This window comes from Notothenia coriiceps, unplaced genomic scaffold (genome assembly GCF_000735185.1).
Source record: "Notothenia coriiceps isolate Sejong01 unplaced genomic scaffold, NC01 NC01_scaffold00033697, whole genome shotgun sequence".
NCBI lineage: Eukaryota > Metazoa > Chordata > Actinopteri > Perciformes > Nototheniidae > Notothenia > Notothenia coriiceps.
The window spans coordinates 692,343-712,950 of NW_011366398.1; the positions used below are offsets into that span (position 1 = coordinate 692,343).

General features: G+C 39.7%; 1 protein-coding gene across 1 annotated transcript; it reads right to left on the minus strand.

The window, feature by feature from the left end:
• Positions 1-430: 430 nt before the first annotated feature.
• Positions 431-18,593, minus strand: LOC104961747 (tetratricopeptide repeat protein 28-like). The gene is made up of 3 exons (XM_010790086.1): positions 18,535-18,593; positions 14,515-14,814; positions 431-512 (listed from the first exon to the last, which is right to left on the minus strand). The coding sequence occupies exons 1-3, from the start codon at positions 18,562-18,564 to the stop codon at positions 459-461; spliced, it is 384 nt and encodes a 127-aa protein (XP_010788388.1). The 5' UTR covers positions 18,565-18,593; the 3' UTR covers positions 431-458.
• Positions 18,594-20,608: the final 2,015 nt, after the last annotated feature.

Genomic DNA, 20,608 nt, shown 5'->3' on the forward strand with positions numbered 1-20,608 from the left:
TTTATACAACTACAAGCACACATTAGCGACATAGCATTATTCCAATTACATCTTTGAGGAGGTCTTGTGCAGCTACATTGTCTTCAAATCATGTTTCTTTAATAATATTCTTTTTAACAGCGTTCTTGTCTTTCACAACCTTACATCATTTAACGAACATAGTTAGGTGCCAAGGCCTAATTAGGTTGCATTAATCAATAATAAACAGAAGGAGCTCACAAGACCTCAATTATGGATGCAACAATTCCCCCAGTTTAATTGGAGACATTCATTCCTGCATTCTTTTAAATTAAGATGTAACAGAATGACTGAAAATCTATATTAATCACAAAAAACGATTTTCATTAGCTGTAACAGGATTAGTAAGAATAAAATATTGATTTGATCAGCATTAAAGAGTAAAGAAAAAAAAAAAACCTTAGCACCTGCTCACAAGCTTTTATTTGAGGGTTTTATTCTCAAAAGAGAGAATTTGTGGGATTTGCTGCTCCACTGCGCCTGCAGGATGCCACCTGCGTAGATGTGGGAGGACATAATGGATGTTCACATCAGCGTCATTATCCTCCTCCCCCTCCTCAGGATAATTGTTAAAACATTTGTAGTAATGACATAACGTAGTAGCATTAGTGTGACACGACATTTGCTGATTGTCAATTCACTGTCGCCACCTGCTCCTTTAGTCCAATGGGGAAACATTGGAACAATTAGATGAGTGAAGGCAATTCAGTGTTGATTCTCTTGGTAATGATGCTTAACCCTTTATTTCTTTCAGACATGACTATTGTATGGCAACTGTGTGTCAAGTTGGACAGGACTTAATAATAAAAACATAACTACCAAAGTAACTCTCTCAAAGGTAAACATCAAATGTATTTCCCTTAAATTAACTGACTCAGCTGTCTAATGAGGCAAAATACTTTGAAGTAATAAACAAAGCTTAACACACCCATTTAGGACGTCTCACTTGCAAGGTAATTCATATTAGGGTTAGTAACAATTACATCCTTTAGAGCAGGGGTGCCCAACCTTTTTTGAACCGAGAGCTACTTTTAAAGTTGCCAGTCTGCCGAGATCTAGCAGTCCAAATCATGGTCCAAATTTGCATTAAACAAGCGTTCAAATGTTTCGCCTTTAGCCACATTTTCGGATTTATGTTTATTTCCTTATTTATTTGTATACATATTATGAGAGACTGCGTCCATGTGTGACTGCTGTAGCGATGTCTGCCTAATATGTTTAAGCTGCCATCTCCTGTTGAACAGGAATATGTGTTTTTTTTTTGGTTTATCCCATTTCCTTTTGATTTGAAATTTTCACTCTCAACACTTTGCACGTAGACAAAAGGAACGAACATTTTTAACACAAAAAAAAGGTTGTCAATAGCAGCGACTACACTCAATTAGGTGGAAGAAGGCAGTCTAAATGTGGTTGCCCATGGTGACTGGACAGTCATTAGAGATGACGATTGGAAATAATGATTATGGTTAAGGAGCTGTTGTGACTCAGTGTTTAGTCTAACAATCCACAATATTATGATCAATAACTAGTGATGCCCTTTGCATTTAATGAACGCCTTGGAAACATAGCATCTTGATTTGCTTTGTTCTTTTCCAATAGAGAAAAAATATGTTTTATTGTATATTGGGTGACCCACCTGGCCGTTGCAAGTCAGAGAGAGGACTAAATGTGAAGATTATAAACCCCAAAATGGAGCAAAGAGAACACACTACACTGCACCCTATATACCAATGGGGGTATACCAACTTCTGTATATGACATGAACTACCAAATCTGTTAACAAATATTGCATTTTTGGCTGAAATTCACAGAAACAATGGATTGATTGGAGATATATTTTCTATCATTGGAATCATCAATTAATGGGCTAAAAGAACTACAAATAACACGTGTTGGTTAATCCAAACCAGTCCTTCCTTTAGTTATACTGAGACAGACTTGGTCTCTTACAAATACAATGTGCTAAACTCAAGTGATCAGAAGTATAAAAACCCTTGCCCCTGCAGTCAAAGTCGTCCTACTCATTTGCATGTGTATCGCTACACAAACAGGTGCATACAACAGCAAGTCCAATTCCACGCTTACTTTGCATGTGAATGGGTTAACAAAAGTGGACCTAAATCATGGTCGTGGACAGCCGTGGAGAAAGGCATGATTGTGGGTTCCTGGAGGGCGGTTTGAGCACTGCCAAGATCGCAGAGTTGCTAGTCCTCTCAAAGGCAACAAACTTAAAGGCTTACAATGAAAGGAGCAGAAAAAAAAGACACTTCAAAACATTGGCTCGGTGGGAGGAGGACCGTGCCAGGTAAACGTGGGGGGTGTCAGGTGGTTTGGGCCACAAGTAAAGGAGAGTCACAACACAGCATAAGGCTGAAGTTGTCACGGTGAGACGAGCAGCGTGGACCCAAATGCAGGAAGGCTTAGCAGAAAAGTCCTTTATTTAAAATGCTTGGTCCAGACGAAGCAAAGCAAGGCTAAGAAGACAGACCTTCATGTTGCAAAACATTCAGTGTTATTCAAATGTTCATATTGCATCATCATTGAAAACTCAGTTTTAACTTTACCTATAAGGTACATTTGAATAAACTAAGGAGGAAAAAGCAGTCAATTACACGGCAATACTGGAGAATATTTATGCATTTAAAGAAGAGCAGCATTAACAAGGACAAAAGCCGTTAGCTAGCCAGTGGGAATCATTCACAAACAACCAACAACAACGACTCACATACACTAGCATGCACGCACAACCAGACTGACTACATAAACTAAGCACAGAGAAATTCAGATTAAGATTGAAACACACACATGGAGTGAGACTTCATTCTACAGAACGGCATTTCTCCACTATATCTTTACAAAGCAACTACTTGTTTACTGCTATATCATTGCCCTGGATGCCTTATTTATAGTGTAAACCTTAAAATAAATGGATTTAAAATATAGAATTGTGTTATCAATAAGCATAAACATTATAGTCTTAGTAAGAGCTGAGTGGTGGTCACTGAGTGTTTTTGTTAAAGCCTCAGTGTTAGAGCATTCAGTATCATTGTGCTGGATCAAATGTATCCATTTATAAATCATGTTTCCATTATCTTTCCTTGATAATGGCACTTCATCAACATTGTGACTTTGTAAAGGTGCAAACATAATGACCCTTGAATGATTTGAGCAACATTTGGGTGAAATTATGTTAACGATTTTGCCACCACAGCCCCCCTGATAGGAATCCCATTAAACATTGAAGCATGCACTGAGACGAAAGCGCCAAGCACCAATATCTGCATTTTCAGATTCAACACCTCAACAAGGGAGTCACGGCACAATAATGTCTGCCAGCTCATATCAGCCAAATATGCTTCAGTGTGCTACAGAGCAGATATTTATGTTTTTCTGGTCACTGAGTGTGTATTTGATTGTCCAGCTCATTAAAACAGCAACACACTCAAGTTTTGTTTGAGAAAACGTGTGCACGTATGTGTGTGAGATGTTTAACGCCTGACTGAAACAGCTTACCCTCTGGTCAAATACGGTGATTGTATCCATAACCAAGGAAGTCATTTGTCAGCTTCGCACACATAAATACACCACCTGCATTCCAAGGTTTTTTAGCTAATACATCTCCCCGGGCTTTTCCGTTTAGCTGCTGCTGTTGGTGTTGTTGTTGTTGCTGGTGCATTCCCCTGTAAAACTCATTATGGAGAGAAAGGGAAGTATCTAGGTAAGATGCAAGAGTGCAGGCACTCAAACCGCTAATTGTAATAACCTGACACAAGTGAGTAATTTAGCTGCCTAAAAACGAACCCTGAGATCTAGAAGGAGCACTTTAGAAGAATGAATTAGGCTGGAGGCCATTACACACCTAGACGGAAAAAGAAGATACATCTTTAACTGCACTGGATTTGAATATGAAATGGTCCTGTTTAACGGTTTAAGGAAAGGATCTGAGATTATAACAGGGGTTAACATATTAGTTTGCATATTGCATTCTTTGTTGCAGACTGCCTTCCCAAGATCCATTATTTATTAGAAATCATCCATCATTAATCATGTACGACATGCCAGTTAACTCAGTAATTATAGAAAAATTGTGACCATGCAGCACTCACTTACGGACAAAATTAGGTCATAGTTAAACTAAAGCCTGATTACGTTTCATGTTGTGGTTCCATATGAGCAACGGTGACAAATGGGACTGTTTTTTGCTGATACATCAATTGATTGCATTAAACAGTGACAGATTTTAAGTGACATATTATTGAACGATTGTGTTCTATTAATGTGCACTGACATTTTACACTGTTGTATACTGTGAATTGCAAAGTAATGTGGCCTGTTTCTATTTGAATAATGAGAAAATATGTCGTTTACACTTTTATTTCAATTACCATGTGGAGTTTTGACTATTAATGGCACTCTCTAGAGCAGTGTAGCTCCACCTATAGAATATGAAAACTCACCAGCATGCACGCAATACATAAATATGCATCATCTGGCAGAGCTTCAGGGCTTTACAGATGTACAAAAGTATCCTCAAAGCAGTGTTTTGAGTGTTTAGGGCATACTGAGATTACAGCTGGACAGCAGATAAGAGGAGAAGATTTAAAAAAAGATTTTCTCTCTTTTTTACACAGTTACTGACTGAAATCAGGCCGACCACATCTGCTGTTCTCCATCAAAGATAAAACTGCAAACATATTATTCACCCATATTTAAAGCCTGCAAGAATGAGACCGTGATATTGACAACATATATTTGGGTTGGAGCATCCCTTTAGATTCAAGAGTTTTATTATCATATGCACAGTAGCTACTGTGTAGTCATGGCAATGAAAATCTTAGGTCCCATAATGATATCCCGTAATTGTAATGATACATATATAAATGAAATGCATTTATATTTGTGTAGGAACTATAATGTATTCCCTGAGTACATCATACAAATTACAGGTTTATCAAGAATAAACAATCAATCTTTCTTTTGTTTAAGTAAAAAAAGCAAAGCTGACAGTAAAAAAAAGGTGAAATTAATAGTGATACGGAGAGAAAAGTTCCAAAACAAAACTTTGGTCTAGACCAATTTTTTTCCTCTTTCTAGGAATAACTATTGTGATGCTGATTTTCTGCTATGCTTCTTTCCAAAAATGCTAGTCAGCCACCTGGAAACAAAATTAGTGGCATCTTTATCCCCTACCAATTTATTTCTCTGGGAGGAACCAGGGCAAATGACTCATTCTAGGAAGGAGGTTACATCATGAAAAGGTGCCATATGAATCAGACCAGAAGCTAAAAGAGGAACACTTTCCACCAAGGAGTAGGCAAAGATCAAACATTGCACCTCCTTAACGGGGTGAAAATATAACAATACATCTGTGATATTACGCATCAGTAGAAGGATTTTTCTTTATTTTAAATCAGTGTTGTAATATTAGTATGTATCCGACAGCGCTCTTGGTATTGATACAAGGAAGAATTAGCGTACTAGTCGCCCAAAGTTCAGAGGCGAACGCAATGGGAACAGGATGCAGATCAGAGCGGGTGAAAAACCTCTCTGCTCCGTTATTCATCGTGCAGTGCGTATGCAGTGTATACTAATGGGCTTCTAGCAGGTTGCTCTCTGCTCTACCCTATTTCCCCAATGGGAGAACTTCCTCCCTGCAGCAGGGCCAGGCTGAGCTAATTCTGGAGACATCCAGGTCTCGGGACCCGAGCCTTGCCTAGCTCCCAGGTGGGAGGGGCCGGCACAATACGAGGCTGACAACAAAATGAACCCCTGAAAGAAAAAAAAGAAAAAGCATCTGTATAAACTAAGAGGTTATATGCTAGGTGCAGGGTGCAATTGTTTTCCTCATTTCCTCGGGCTTGTAAAGCTGATCCACTATCAGCGACAGGGTGTTATGCCATGAGCATGGCAATGAGCTTGCTTTCTCTGGGCCTTTTGACATTTCTTTCCATGTAATAGCAAGCAAAAAGCTATTAGGCTGGTAATCAATTGATGTATCCGGAGGGAAAAAGCTTTCTGAGTGCGCAGACATTCTCCAACATGATTGAAAGTTTCTTGTTTAAGGTGCTTACCTAGGCTTTGACACATTTTATTTCTTCAGGGACAAAGAGGCCGCTGCATTTAATTTTCTGAACAGATTATCTGCAAAATGGCTATCAAAACAAAAAAAAGAAAACCAATTTATGCAAAAAGTAACACACATTTTAAATGTCATACTGACAAATTAGCCAGAACAGAAATACCCACATATATGCACAAACACATACTGAATCTGTTTCAATATTTTTAGGGTGGCGAGGGTTTATGATCATGCATCTGTGAGCGGTCAGTAGGTGTTTGAGGGTGTTGATAGCCTGACAGATTACGCTGAGGGTGACATCAGCTCTGACTCATCCTTGCCCTAGGACAGCGTAGAGACAGACAGCTTTGGGGTGAGAGGGAGGTCATCACACACACATCAAATCACATTACATCATGCAACACTAAAACCTTTTTTTTGAGAGCTTGTGTGGCCTCCAGGAAAGCACTGAAGATATATACTGTTACATAGTTTATGGTTAGTGTTAAAAAGGAAAAGGAAAGGCTTGTTTTCATTTCTCTGCTGCATGTCTGCTGTTTCTTGAAAGCAGATTAAATTTTACTAAAGACTACAATTTGGTAGGGCGCCTGGGTGGCAGAGAGGAAAACCACTTGGCCACCATCACAGCGATCCGGGGAAGCAGGATTTCGAAGCCAAAATGGGAGAAAAAAGGAAAAAACACTGAACACATCAACAGTCTATTCAGTTAGTGGACTGACAACAGCAGCCTTATTCCGGATATAAATGATATCATTCATATTACTAGCATAATTTAAATGCCTGAGCTGTAATACTGGCGAGTCAACACAGCAGAAATCTTAATGTGAGCTGATTCTAACAGTTTTTTCATGTACTAGACTGAGAGAAGGGGATATGATTTTGGCAGCAAATTGCATCCTTCAGGTTCACAACAATGCAGCAGCTCAGAAACATTGATGCTGCATATTACTGAAGACTATCACATGGGATACACAACAGTTAAACAGTGTAATTTAGGAAAGAAGTGTCTTTCAGAAAAGCACACAGACAGAAAACTGCAGCTCAGGATTAGTGTACTCTCATCTTTGAAAGAACAACATAGCTGCTAAATAAGTGAAATCAAAAGAGTGTGTGTATGTGAGTTTGTGTCTGGTCACTTTCCCTCCATCATGGCCCTTGCATATGTGCCACAATGGGCCTTCGTAAGGAAAAAAACTTAATTTAACTGCTCCCGCTCATTTCACAGATTTTCCAGACAAATAATTTGGGGTTTGTTCCCGCTAGCGCCAACCCTCTGTCCGTCCCACTCTCTCTGGCCTATAATTACATGCCATTCATTTGATTTGTTCATTAGTTCAAGCCTCGGCTGGGTAGAAGCAAAACGGAACCCTCTTATTAGTGGTTCATGACTCGGCTCTCTCCGTGGTGAGTTCTGGAGCGACGGTGGAAAACAGCAGCGGTGCAGTGCTAGAGAGGGGAAACAGGCGGGAAGACCTTATTTGAACCCAAAGCACACAACTTCATGAAGAGAGACAGCAGGGGATGCACACTGTCGTAATAAGTGTATATCCGTAAAACCTCTAACACTGCTGTGCTGTTGAGAAGGTCACCGAGCTCTGATATTACAGACAACAAAACACTGAAGGCTTGAACCAAATCTTTGGCAAGGAATAACTTTTTCTGCGAGGATCACAGGAGCATTCTTTCCACATTACACACGGGTGCTTTTAAAACAATTTAATCAAACCAAAGTTTTAACCACTGAGCATATGCTGTATAACTGAGAACGATCTATTAATACTCAAATAGGGGAGGGTCTAGGACTAGTACTGCAAATTAGATCTGCTAGGGTCTAATATGCCGTCACATATTTGAGCTTTGGATAAGTTAAAATATTCTTGTAATTCCCAATTCCTTCTATACTTTTATAAATGTCTCTCTTCCTCTAGGCCACTCATTTTCATCATTATGTTGCAAGTCATAAATGTTTTCGTTTATGTCACAGAATCTTACCACTCAATTTTAAATAGTTTGAGGCACTGAAAAATTCAGGAAGTCATCAATAGGTAAAATCCAGAAATCTGCCTCGTCTGAATAGTGTGTTCTGGTCAACGGTGCAAAATCCCCCTACCTTGTCAACCCTGTTGGGGTTCCATTCTTGGACAGGCAGAAATAGAACTAGTCTCCCACTTCAAGTATCTCGGAGTCATACTGGACGTATTTTTAAACGGAGCAGAAATAGAACTAGTCCCCCACTTCAAGTATCTTGGAATCATACTGGACTCGAACTTGACTTTTAAGAAACATATCTCAAGGAAACGTTGAAGGCTATTAAAAGAGCTGCTGATCTGGTAATATCATTCATGTAAATTAAGATTGTACATATCACACCTTGGTGCATTTGTAGATTATTAGGAGTCAATCTCAATTCAGTTTAAACAGATGAAATGTTATGTGGAAAAAAATGTATTAATTTATTTGATGTGGATAAATTGTTATGCTATAATATAAATAATATATATAATATAATAGATAGATGAACTCAGACGATTGCTAACAAACATCAGGTAGGATTTTCAGTGAAATGGCAAGATGGGTGGGAAGGGGGAGGGACTGGGTGGCATGGGAAAGGGATTCCCTATATTTTTTCTTTGTCTTTTCTTTATCTTTTTATATTATTGTCTATATAATTTGTATCTGTGTATATAAGTCCCTCTGTGAGGGCAAACAAAAAAAAAAGGTTGATCACAAAACAAAAAGAAACTTAAAGTATCCAACACTATTACATTCAAAATGTTAAACAAATTAGACCTTTCTTAACAGTCAATGCTGCAAAGTCATACCTCCATATGATTCTATCCCACATTGAATACTGTTTGACAAACTGGTCGTTTTCTTGTGCCACAAACCTGAAACCCATAGAACAGCTGTACAAGAGAGCTATCAAAGTTTTTGACAGAAAGCCAAATTCATACCACCACTGTACCATCCTTGAAAAACACAATTTCTTGAGTTTTGACCATTTTAAGTCTTTTAAAAGTATGTGCTTTTTTTTATAATTGTTTACATGGACTGGCCCCCCCTCCCCCCATTAGGGGAATTCATCCACAAAAAACACACTGGACGCTGCACTAGGTCAGAAACCAGAGGAGACTGTGAGGTCCACCGTAGACGGATCACTTTTGGACAAAATGTCCTTTCCATTAAAAGGCAGCTCTTTGTGGAATAGCCTCCCAACTGAGATACAGGATTGTCCCACTCTCAATAGTTTTAAAAGGTCAACTAAAAGAATGGTTGAGAAACAAACAGACGTACAATCACCGCTAAATACACTTTAATAGAGGGGTATCTCCTCTTGCACTTCAGGTAGCTCTTGTATCTTATCTTGCACTTTATATGTCGTTGCTGCTAGATTGTACTGCCATGTGTTTAATGCTTGTGTGTGCTGCTCTTGCTCTTTTTGCATATCATGTATTTGTTTTTGCTATGTGTATAATTGTCATGTTCTTAAATGTTTTATGTGAGGTACTACGGATGGAAATTAGCTCCAAGCTAAAATCCGGCACATTTACACTATTTGCATTTTTTGTTTTAAGTGTTCATTAATGTGCATTGTCCCTGCTAAATAAACAATGAAATGAAATGAAATGGAGGATCTGGAGAAGGATGTGCACTTGGAGATTACCTCCATTGCCCCATTTTCCACTTTAACCCAGTCATTTAAAGCATGAGAAGGCGAGAAGCAACACATCTGATTGGAGATGCTGCATGGTGAGCAACATCCTCTTTACATCATTCCCTGCATCAGTATTCGCATGATAAGCTAAAGGCATTCATATTTTATCACCATGTGTTTCATAATACAGGTATGCAGGTTGATGTCAATTGTTAATCATGAATATGCATCAAGGGATATTATTAATATTCATGGTTACATATGTTGGCCCCAATATATAGCCAGAGTTACATTTAGTCTACATTTCCATTTTGGGGTAATTGTGATAAATAACATGTCAAAAAATAGATGGACATTTTTCAAATAGAACTGAATCTAAAAGAACACATAGTTTAAAGAGGCTATATTATGCTTTGGGGGTTTTCTCTTTCCTGTAGTGTGTTACATTGGTTTTTGTGCATGGCAATGCTCTACAAAGGCTAAAATCCTCTCCCACACACTCCCCCGCCTCCTTGAAACGCCTCCATTGGACTCTGTGTTAACTTCCGTAACATAGTGACATCACTAACATCATAACAACAAAAGTATGGAGAACTGCTAGAAGGACTAAATGGTAGGTCTATTTACTTTTTCACAATGCAGGAAGTACACAACACTATGATATGCTAAGGTACATTTCTAAGCATTTGACCAATCACAACAGAGCCGGCCAGCTAACCAATCAGAGCAGACTGGGCTCTGGTTTCAGACAGAGGGTGAAAAGAGGTGCTGCAGCACAGAAAGGATGAGAAAATAAAGCCCCTTTTGAACATTTAAGAATGTTAACATGTCACAGAAGAGGCACAAAATACAAATAGGAACCTGAAACGGAGCATTCTAGGGCCCCTTTAAATGTTTTGCCCTAAAAAGTCTATAAGTTCATATCTATGATATATATCAGTTAATGTGTACTGAGGCAAATTGGTGCTTAGAACTACATGCTAACGCCACCATGCTTTAAACATTTAGAAAATAATGTTAACATGATGGTGTTAAACAAGTATGATGCTTTCTATATTCTTGATAAAAACAAGTCACCGCTGAGTCTGTTTAGAATGTTGTTTGATTTCTGATTTAAATTCTTGCAAAATGTAGCTAATTAAAAATTCTGACGCAATTATGTTGCGAAAGGAAAAGTCAGGGCTGGTTTACCTCAGCAGGATGGATGACAGATTTAAGTTGTACACTGAATTCTCATGAATGATTCATGGATAACTTATCATAGTGCATTACAACAAAAAGGTCACCTAATACATGTTCTCTGATCTACAAGCACAAAAACACATATTTATGCCCACCTGCTGTTCCTCACTGGAGGTTTTCCTTTTAGTATTCAGCATGTATCAAAATAAAAGCACAGGTCACCAAGATGTTGTGAATATCTCAGATGGTGCGGATGAAAGCAAAAAGAAAGGTACAAGAGTTATAACCACTCTCCACATGAGATCAAAAGACAGCTTCTTTATGCTTTACACACACTGAGATCAGATGGGAGCTGGTTTAACGGACTGTCATACCAACAGGGGAGCATTACACCCCAGTGGTTTTCATCCACATAAAAAGCAGAGCGCCGCTGAGAGTGGCAAAGGATGAGGCCGTCAAATCACACAACTCTTTGTCTTCCTTTCCTTGTACATTACCAGCAAAAAGCTAATGTCATCACCCAGCACTGCAGGAAAGAGAAGCTTTATGCTTTATCAGGCTGTCAGTACCACTCCTTACACAATTACTGGATATGCTGCTGCTGTAATTAAAGTCCCCTTTCAGCACTCCACACACAATGACCTTTTCCAATGCAAACACTCATTGTCTCAGTTAAACCCAAGGCCCTTCCAATGGGATGTAAATGGCCATTTTAATGTTGGAGAAAAAGAAAAATGTGTGCACATGAACTCAGGTAAAAAAAAGCCTCATCTGGGATACAAGGCTTGAAAGGTGTCGTGAAAACTGGAGATAAACACTTGAGGAGACAGAATACCCTCGACCATCATAACCTATAATCAGAAGATATGCAAATGATAGAGATGTTTCCCCAGACAATGCAGTGCCACTTGTCTTCTGGTTCCCTGGGAACTCTCCTGTCAGCCTCACACATGAGAATGGCAGTGATAGCAGAAAAGGCTGTTTGTTTACCATGTCACCGGAACAGCCGTGTTGAGAGGGAGGGACCAGATGGAGGAGCAGAATAGACAGTGAATCCATCTAGAGTGGGTATTGTCCTCTCAGTCACTGGTACACGCCTAAAAAACAACTAGGGTGCAATACAGAATCACAAAATACTCACTGGCAGCAAAAGCTAAAAGACGCTTTCCATCCTAAAGTGATACTGGAAGTTTGCTGCAGTGTCATCATACAATAAATGAATCATGCACAGGAAAAGCAGCTAGATTATTCACACACTAGCTCGTAGGGAATAAATGTGACACACACCTTGTCTATGAAATGACACCCTATTTTGTTCTCATTTAAGCGTTTTATATTCAGTAAGAGGGTGAGATACAAAGGGCCTAAAGCTGTCCTGGGTCATTAAACCACACATTTTCTTTCTTCTCTCAGAATGTGTTTTCTGGCACTTACAGCAAGCAAAGCTGACAGATTAGACAGGGGGCTCCTTCACAGGCTGCTGTGGGCTTCAGGAGGGTGGGCTGCTCGCTGGTGCTTGGGGCAGCAAAACCACGCCTGTCACGGTTTGACGGGGCCAATGCAGAAGTGCAGTCATAGCCGGGCATGATTGATGATATTATGTACTCACACAGGATCTGAATGCCAGCACACTCCTGTGATTTAATCCCTTTTCCTTCATCAAACATCCAGGCGTAGCAGATGGACTTCTACAACCCCAAATCTCTATTTCCTCGAGGCCAACGCCATAAGTGTCAAGACCACCATAACTAATCAATTATTTGAGGTAGCACTAACTGAATACAGGAGTTGCAATACATTCATGTGTATTGATTATATATGTTCATATATGATCTACTATAGGGCAATGATATCAAATTATCTGACTCTTATAGGACCAGAGAAGGTCTTTTTTTTCCCTGACATATCAGATAAGAAAATGAAAGATGGAGTGGTTGTGACCTTGGCTTTGCCTCCACCCGCAGATTAATCAAGTAGAAAAATGGCCTCCATTGCGGCTGCTTTGATATATTTTTAAGCACATTTCTATATTTGTATGAAAGCCAGTCATGATAAACATGGCCTTCAACCCACTGCATATAAAAAGCATATTGGATATTAAAATACCTCAATGCCTTTTTGTCCTGCACACACAAAACCCTTAAAATCCCTCCAGTTGGACAACACTGACCCCTAGTGGTGATTCAGGAAACTTCAAAACATGCACACCAGTATAATTGTCAATACCACAGACATAATAATCCTTTTTCCTCATGTAACATAGTAAAACACAAAGATCAGGCTATACATCTGCAGCTAGTCTGCTAACACAAACGTCAGCATGAGAGTTAGAGCTGTCAGGGAGTAAATCCAGGAATCAGCAGAGCTACACTGCCTAGATTAAGCCAACCATCCCCCCCACCAGCCGGACCACAAAGAGCTTCATTGTACTTGGATAGCATATAAAGAGGAGAATGATTTTGGCAGTTATTTTCAATTATATTTTGGCCTTGCTGGCTTCAGAGGGTTATGAAATTGTTCCAGAATAAACGACATTTACTAATGTTCAGATGCTACAGATGGAGGGAGAGGGAGATGTGGAAACATGCAGGAGAGACTATTGTTGTAAAATTGGTTGAAATAAAACGATATAGAAACAGTAGAGTACTAAAAAGCTTCTAAAACAACAGCTGGTCAATAGCTGTGTAATCATTCCAACAAAAGTATGGAGAACTGCTAGAAGGACTAAATGTATGTAGGTCTATTTACTTTTTCACAATGCAGCAAGTACACAACATTATCTACGTAATAAAAGGTGACAGTTCCCACTGCAGCGCCACATTTTTACTGAAGAGGAAACCTACCTGAGCAGCTGAAGATACACGACCTCAGATCAAAGAAGAGGTGGCCGCTGATTCATCATTGGTAGCGACAAATTATCATCAATACCACTCTACCACATTATCATCAATCTCTCTCTCCAAAGACAAAAGTATCTCTCCATGCTAAATTGTGAAATCAATGCGTTTCTATCACCGAGAGGAATTGGTCTCCGAGTGATCTCTGCGGCTGATTAATGTGAAATCTATCGCAGGTTAGTCCACATGGCCTGGACAAGATCAAAGACAAGACCCCAGAAAACTTTGTATTGATCAGCAGAGAGAATGCAACTGAGGAGTGAAGATGTGAGTGGAATTGGAAACACTTACAAACTTGTAAATCATCTAAAATGTGTGATCAAAAAGTGATTAAAACAACAACAAGATAACTATAGTACTAGTTTATATTACTTGTTCCTTTTTCAGCTAAATGTTTGATCAAACGTACTTCACACTTCTCCCCATTTAAATCTATGCAGCTAAATCCTGATAATTAAAGTTTAAATTGGAAATTGTATGGACATCAGAGCCCATAAATTAGATTTGACGAAAGGAAGAATTGTTGGCAATGACACACAACGGGTGCACTTATGAAAACCAATAATCTCAGTTTAAGAAGATAAAATGTATATGATGTACAGGGTGAAAACCTCAGGACTGTTTCCTCATGTTTTTACTGTCCTTTAGTGTTTCCATAGATAAAGTGCTTGAGGCAAACTTACCTTGGGCCACTTGGGATTGAGCTCGCAGGCTTTTTCAGCGTCCTCCAGTGCCGCCTGGTGCTGTCCCAGTTTGAGACGGGCTGCTGAGCGGTTACTGAACAGGATGCAGTTCTGTGGGTCAGCCTGCAAGGCGTTGGTGTACAAATGGATGGCCGCCTGAAAGTCACCCCGCTGACACGCCTCATTGCTCTGCTGCACTTTCTCCATGAACTCTGCTTTGCTGAGCCCACACCTGGCCCCGTCGTCTCCAGAAACACATCGGATAGGTCTGCCCGCTGTCCGAGAACCGAATATGGAAAACTGAAGGAATACACAGAGGGGATTGACAGAGCTGTAATCAGTCAAATTCAAAAATGTTGTGAAACTTATCCGACGGGAATGCACTTAAACAAATAACAGTTCTTAAAAGTTGAGTAATACAATTCAAATACATATCTTGGCAATAGGAGGGGAAAATGGGTAAGGTATAGAACACACAAGATAAGATTATTGATGACATCCTTTTCCGGTTATTACCCGTCCCCTTGTGTGTTATGTAGCTTTTTATGTAAATGGTCTGCAGAGTCAAAAACCCTCAAAGTACACCCTGTAGCGAATAAAACTCTAACACAGAAAAGACCTGTCTATGCTGCCCCAGAACGCTTCGTTGGAGATTTTTATTTTTCCATTTTTTTCTTCCTGAGTAAAGTGACGTAAACGGGCATAGCGACGTAGCGGCTCCGCATATTGAACAATCCGTGGAGCTCCTCGCACACTCACTCAGCCTTATCTTTTCTCAGGCTATGAGTGTGTGGCGAACCATGTGGCAAACAGCCTGGCTGTGAGTGTACTGTATGTGTGTGCTCAGGCTGAGTTCCGCGATGTCTCGCTGTCTCGCAGACCCCACGCAGCAACCAGGAAACGACACCAGTAATTCAGCTCACACTGTCCGCTCCTCGATCCTCAAAGGGCGGAGCAGCGAGCCCCGCAACGTCCCGCCAACATGGCACCCAGACCCCACGCAGCATTTTCATCTGTTTGTCATTACTGGTGTCATTTTCTGGTTGCTAACAAATGCCATTGTAACACATAAACACTGATGTTCCGCTTTAACGGTGGTGGACTCATCAGAACATAGTGGGCGAGCTGACCAATCAGAGCACAGTGGGCTCATAGGGAGGGGGGGCAGGAGCTCCAACAAGCCGTTTAGGACAGAGAGTGAATACCCATACTATACAGAGATTCTGTATGAGAAAACAATGTGATTTTCGAACATTGAACAATGTAAATCTATTCTAGTATACCTCAACAATGGAATTATGATCAGTAGAAATGGCCATGTCATGGGAACTTTAATGTGTTTCAGCTGTAAATGTATTTTTTTTGTGGCTGGTATACAGAATCGAATATGCTGTATAGTGTTTCAATGTGTGATATGACTCAGCATGTTTCCAAAAGAGTGTGTGAGAAAGCATATTTGCCAAACTGACTCATCTTTTCCCACAAAAGCAATGAAAACAAGCACTGTAGTGTTGAGTGTGATAATGTGCTGAACAGAACTTTTGACACTTGGAATAGCAAAACAAACCATTAGTTTGATGCAGTTTAGCCAGCTAAAGGACCCTTGTATTGTGCATGCCAACAGTGTTATTGCTCTCTGGGAAACTGACCTAACTAAACTGTTGTTAGTGTTATTTGTTCCAACTGTGGTTTTCCTGTTATGTAAAGTGAACATCACTGTCTGCTGTGAAGAAAACAAAAAACAGAGAGGATATGATTCATATATTTTGGCCTAGTATAACTGTGTGAGGGTTAAGTCTCTATAGACTTTAATTTAGCTCAAATCAAAGAGACCTTACAGAAAAGCACACTGAGACTGACCTGAAGTCCACATATTCTGCAGTAAAAAAATATCTTATTTAGACTAACTAATCAGTTTATCTTTGAGGGTGTATTTTGACTTAACCTTAAATTAAAAACTCGATTTCCAAAATAATGTCAATTGTTCTGCCAGCTAGGTCTGTGTGTGTCTTTAGTGAGATTCCTGATTTTGCTCCGTGTTTTGACCGCTGAGAGACCGCCACATCTGTACAGCACATGGGATATTGGTTTCAGTCCTGAAGTCCAAATAAGGTTAACTCACCTTTGTTTATGAAGAACAGACCCACCCAGGTTAAAAATAGGGAATGCCTTTGGCAAAGACAGTTTGATCTTTCACATCATGTCAGTTTAAAACAAAGCCCATAACTATTCTGATGTTCGCAGCCGTTCACCTAAGTTTAAACACACAACAATAGTGTTAAGTTCAACCTTATAAAGACATCTTCAGTGCACTGCTAAATTTCCTACCACAATAAGATTAAGCCTTAAACCTGCCTTAGAGCAAGGCCATTGGCAATAATGTGGGATTGAATCTATAATTGTAAAAATGTATATGCAATGTATTACTCTCCTGAACAAACCAAAAGGCAAACCATTTGAATGTAAGACCAATTTGTGCAAGTCTTGCTGTAGCTTAATTTAACCAATATAGTGTAATTGATTAAATAGATGATTGATGTATCCATTTATCGGAAAGGTTTGTGAGTATTACTGAATCAGGAAATTCATCTCAGGGTTGCATGTTTTTAGGGCCGTCCTTTATACCGCTTTCTCACCACTCCTCCTCGGACTGAATTCTGGGATATGGCAGGCTGGGTAATTACTTCCAGAGGCCCGGGGAGTAGACGCAGCAAATATGAGGGCTTAAGTAGGTCCAACATCAAGTTACAGGGCAGTACCAGGCAATCAGTAGCTTTCTTGCACCTTTTGACCTTCCACCTTTTTCTGTTTCTTTTTTGCAAAACAACCAACTCCCTGCTATATTTTTCTAGAGTAAAAACTAAAGTCTCGAGTGCTTTATATTGTATCTCCATGTATCTATTTAAAAGTGTGTGTTTAGGTGATTACAGAGCATGCGAGGCAAGTATAGGGCCAAAATAGATTATATAAAGTAAGACAATGATCAAAAGCTAAAACAAACTGAAGAATTGGTATGCCGTTTTTAAGAAACACAATATAGTGTACCTTTTAAAGCCAATGTAGCACCTTCACATTGTTAAAAAATCCATTAAGCTACAACAACATGATGTAAAACAGTGGGATTTGTGCAAGGAGGTCTTAAAACAAGTGTTAGCTGCTGGGTTTGTTGCTGTAAATCCTGTGGAGAGCTTAGCAACCCACCTCTCAGAAATACACAAACAGGCTGAAGGAGTGACGTCCACAGCACAACTGACAGCACTGTCACGCATGATGAACTTCAAAGACTTGTTTCCAAAGCAATGTCAGGAGAAGCATCTATTATTGATTCGTTCTCCCAGGGGCCCGAAGAGCATGCAGGTTTTCCTTTCAGATAAACACTGTACACTAGACCAGAGAGGAGTGAACTGATCAGAGATTTTACAGGAAGGTCCACGGTGAGTGCTGTCTCATGTGTTTCATTGGGCTGCCTACTGTATGTGGGCAGGAAGGGTGGAGAGGGAGTGATAATGAGAGCCTACACCAACACAGAGGACACCCTGCCAACCTAATCACGAGGAGACAGAGATTAAGTCAACTCTCCATAGAAAAAACACAGTCTGTAATGCAAACATTTACTTTTTGTTGGGGAATAATGTGGATGTAATCGTGGTTGTGCACACAAATGAACTGCCACTGTGCAAGCCACTTTGTTCATGCGAAACAAAAGAAGTATGATTTAGGTTTAGAGCCTATTTTGTAATGTGTATGATCTTCTATTTGCATTTGAATCACATTAATGTTAGCTATTGTGTGAGCCAGGAGAGCACACACATCCTCTGTGCAGTCCAGCACAGTTTGCATGACTGGAAAATCGATAGAGGGCTTTTACGAGCTTTTCGCAGGAATGGTCATTTGGCATTTCCTGTCCAGAACGCGAGGTAACAAAAGTGTTATTCAGGGGGGGGACACCAAAATGCCAACAACTACACATATGGCAGCTTGCATGACAGTGTAGAAAGTAGTTGTTTTTTGTCTATTTACCTTTTCTTTCAGAGTCGCTTGCTGCTCCATCCTGTCTGACTGCTTTGGTTTGTGCCACGGGTTATCGCTCTCATCCCATCACACTCCTTCTGGTCTTTTTATTTGGTTCAAGGTGCTGTTGGAAAGTTAGCCGAAAAGTCCACGTTATAGTCGCCAAACTCCGTGGAAAATCTACGAAGACTTAGCTGTGTTGCCTTCAGGAGAAACTTTTCTCAGGAAAGTGCGCCATGTTGTCAAATCTTTTCCTTTTTTCTTGACGTTTTTCCTCCTGTTGCCATAGCGGATTTCTGACCGCTGTGAGGAGGGAGGTTATTCAAATGAAAGTGACATTTTTGATTAAAGAAGCATCACTTAGTTTTGATTTGCATGTTTTTATACGTGTTACAAACTATTTATGAAGTGCAATTCAAAGCAAATGTTTGCTCACTTCCAGGTCGTTGGCGTTCGTAGACTTTGTAAGGGCTCAGGGTGGAGAGGAAAAGGGGCACCTCGCCCGCGTGCAGCACGTTATTGGTGCCCAACCTGGCCTGACTGATGATGCGTTCAGGTAAAATTGTTCAACCAGAAATAATGAGCTGTTATGAGTTAATTTCACCCTCTTAGGTTGTAGACCTACTTCCTAAATTATGACAGCAAGTACAGATTGCTGATACAATAATGGTAAAATAATGGTACAATTAGCCTACTGGCATTTACATAATACATTTTTTACAGCTTATTTAACGATATGCACCATTTGTCTTTACTCACTTACCTATCATTGCAAATAAATAACACTGCAAAAGTGCATAAGCTATTCAAATGATGTGACTACAAGGCACTTTTGCAGTGTTATTTATTTGCAATGATAGGTAAGTGAGTAAAGACAAATGGTGCATATCGTTAAATAAGCTGTAAAAATTGTACTATGTAAAAAACAACCGCAAACATTAGATTTATTTTATTTAATTACTTGTTTGGTGTTTTTTGTTATCTGACGACTTTTTACTTTGACTTTTTACATTTTTAACTCAAAGACCTGTACTTTCTACTTCTTACATTTTCATAACAGATTTGTTACTTTAATTTTAATCTGTGTTTGGTGGCGTGATCATTATTATTTAGAGTCATTGCGTGCCTATTGATTTTAACACGATTCGTGTATCCTTCATTTCCTGGTCTTCTCTAAAGCCTGCCACACTGTCCCGAAATTGACACCAGATGGACACACGAATATGGAATTGTGAATTTCGCACAAAGATGGCCCCGAACTTGGTCAACAGCCAAGCAACAGCCAAAGCAAGTACGATGCCTACAGAAGGCCACACGATGGCACCCGAACCACACACAAAAATATGGTCGTAGGCTTTACTGATGATTTAGAATGTATCCAGACTCAACATAAGAGCTTGTGCCTCCTTGGGGGGTGCTAACATTTAAACATATACTTTATTCTTTACTTTCTCCGTCTTTATATGTAGATTAGAATATATTACTTATCTCTGTCATGTTGTTTCCATAGCAACAACATTTACCTGTCAAAAGCGTAAACTTGCCTTCAAAATACAAAGCATCTAAATAAAACAGGAAGTTAACCTAAATTACATTTAAGACATACAACTGCAACGAAAGTAACAAAAACTATGTAATATACTTTTCAGTTTCACAGAACACAAATTGGGTTATTTACATAATATGTTTACATGATTTTGTTGTGCATTAAATGCAATCTTGATGTCATTGTACTATAATACGCTGGCTACACGACGGCATTGCGAGGGCTTCACATAGTCGTGTTGCCTTCCTAAAATAACCGGGCAGCTTCTTGTTTCCTTCGTATTGTCTTTGTGAGGCGAAAAATGCCCGATGGCACCGATGATCAGACGAAGATGACACAATTTGACAAGATGCCCTCACGAGTGCCTTACGAAGGGCAAAATGGACACAAATTCAACACGACAATGAACCTTCGGCAATTTTTTGGCATGCCAAAGATTTTGCCACCGCTCACGAAGTTGCTGCCGGAGCCTGAGAAACTCCACCGGCGGTCATACGATGGCTTAAGATGCCCTCACGAATGGCCCGATGTTGTTAC

Bases quoted from the DNA above. Each gene is read 5' to 3' on its own strand.
- LOC104961747 (XM_010790086.1), bottom strand. From the start codon at position 18,564: ATGGAGCAGCAAGCGACTCTGAAAGAAAAG. The intron at 14,815-18,534 runs GTAAATAGACAA...GTATTCCTTCAG, and splicing joins AAGCGACTCTGAAAGAAAAG to TTTTCCATATTCGGTTCTCG. The intron at 513-14,514 runs GTAAGTTTGCCT...ACATCTACGCAG, and splicing joins TCAATCCCAAGTGGCCCAAG to GTGGCATCCTGCAGGCGCAG.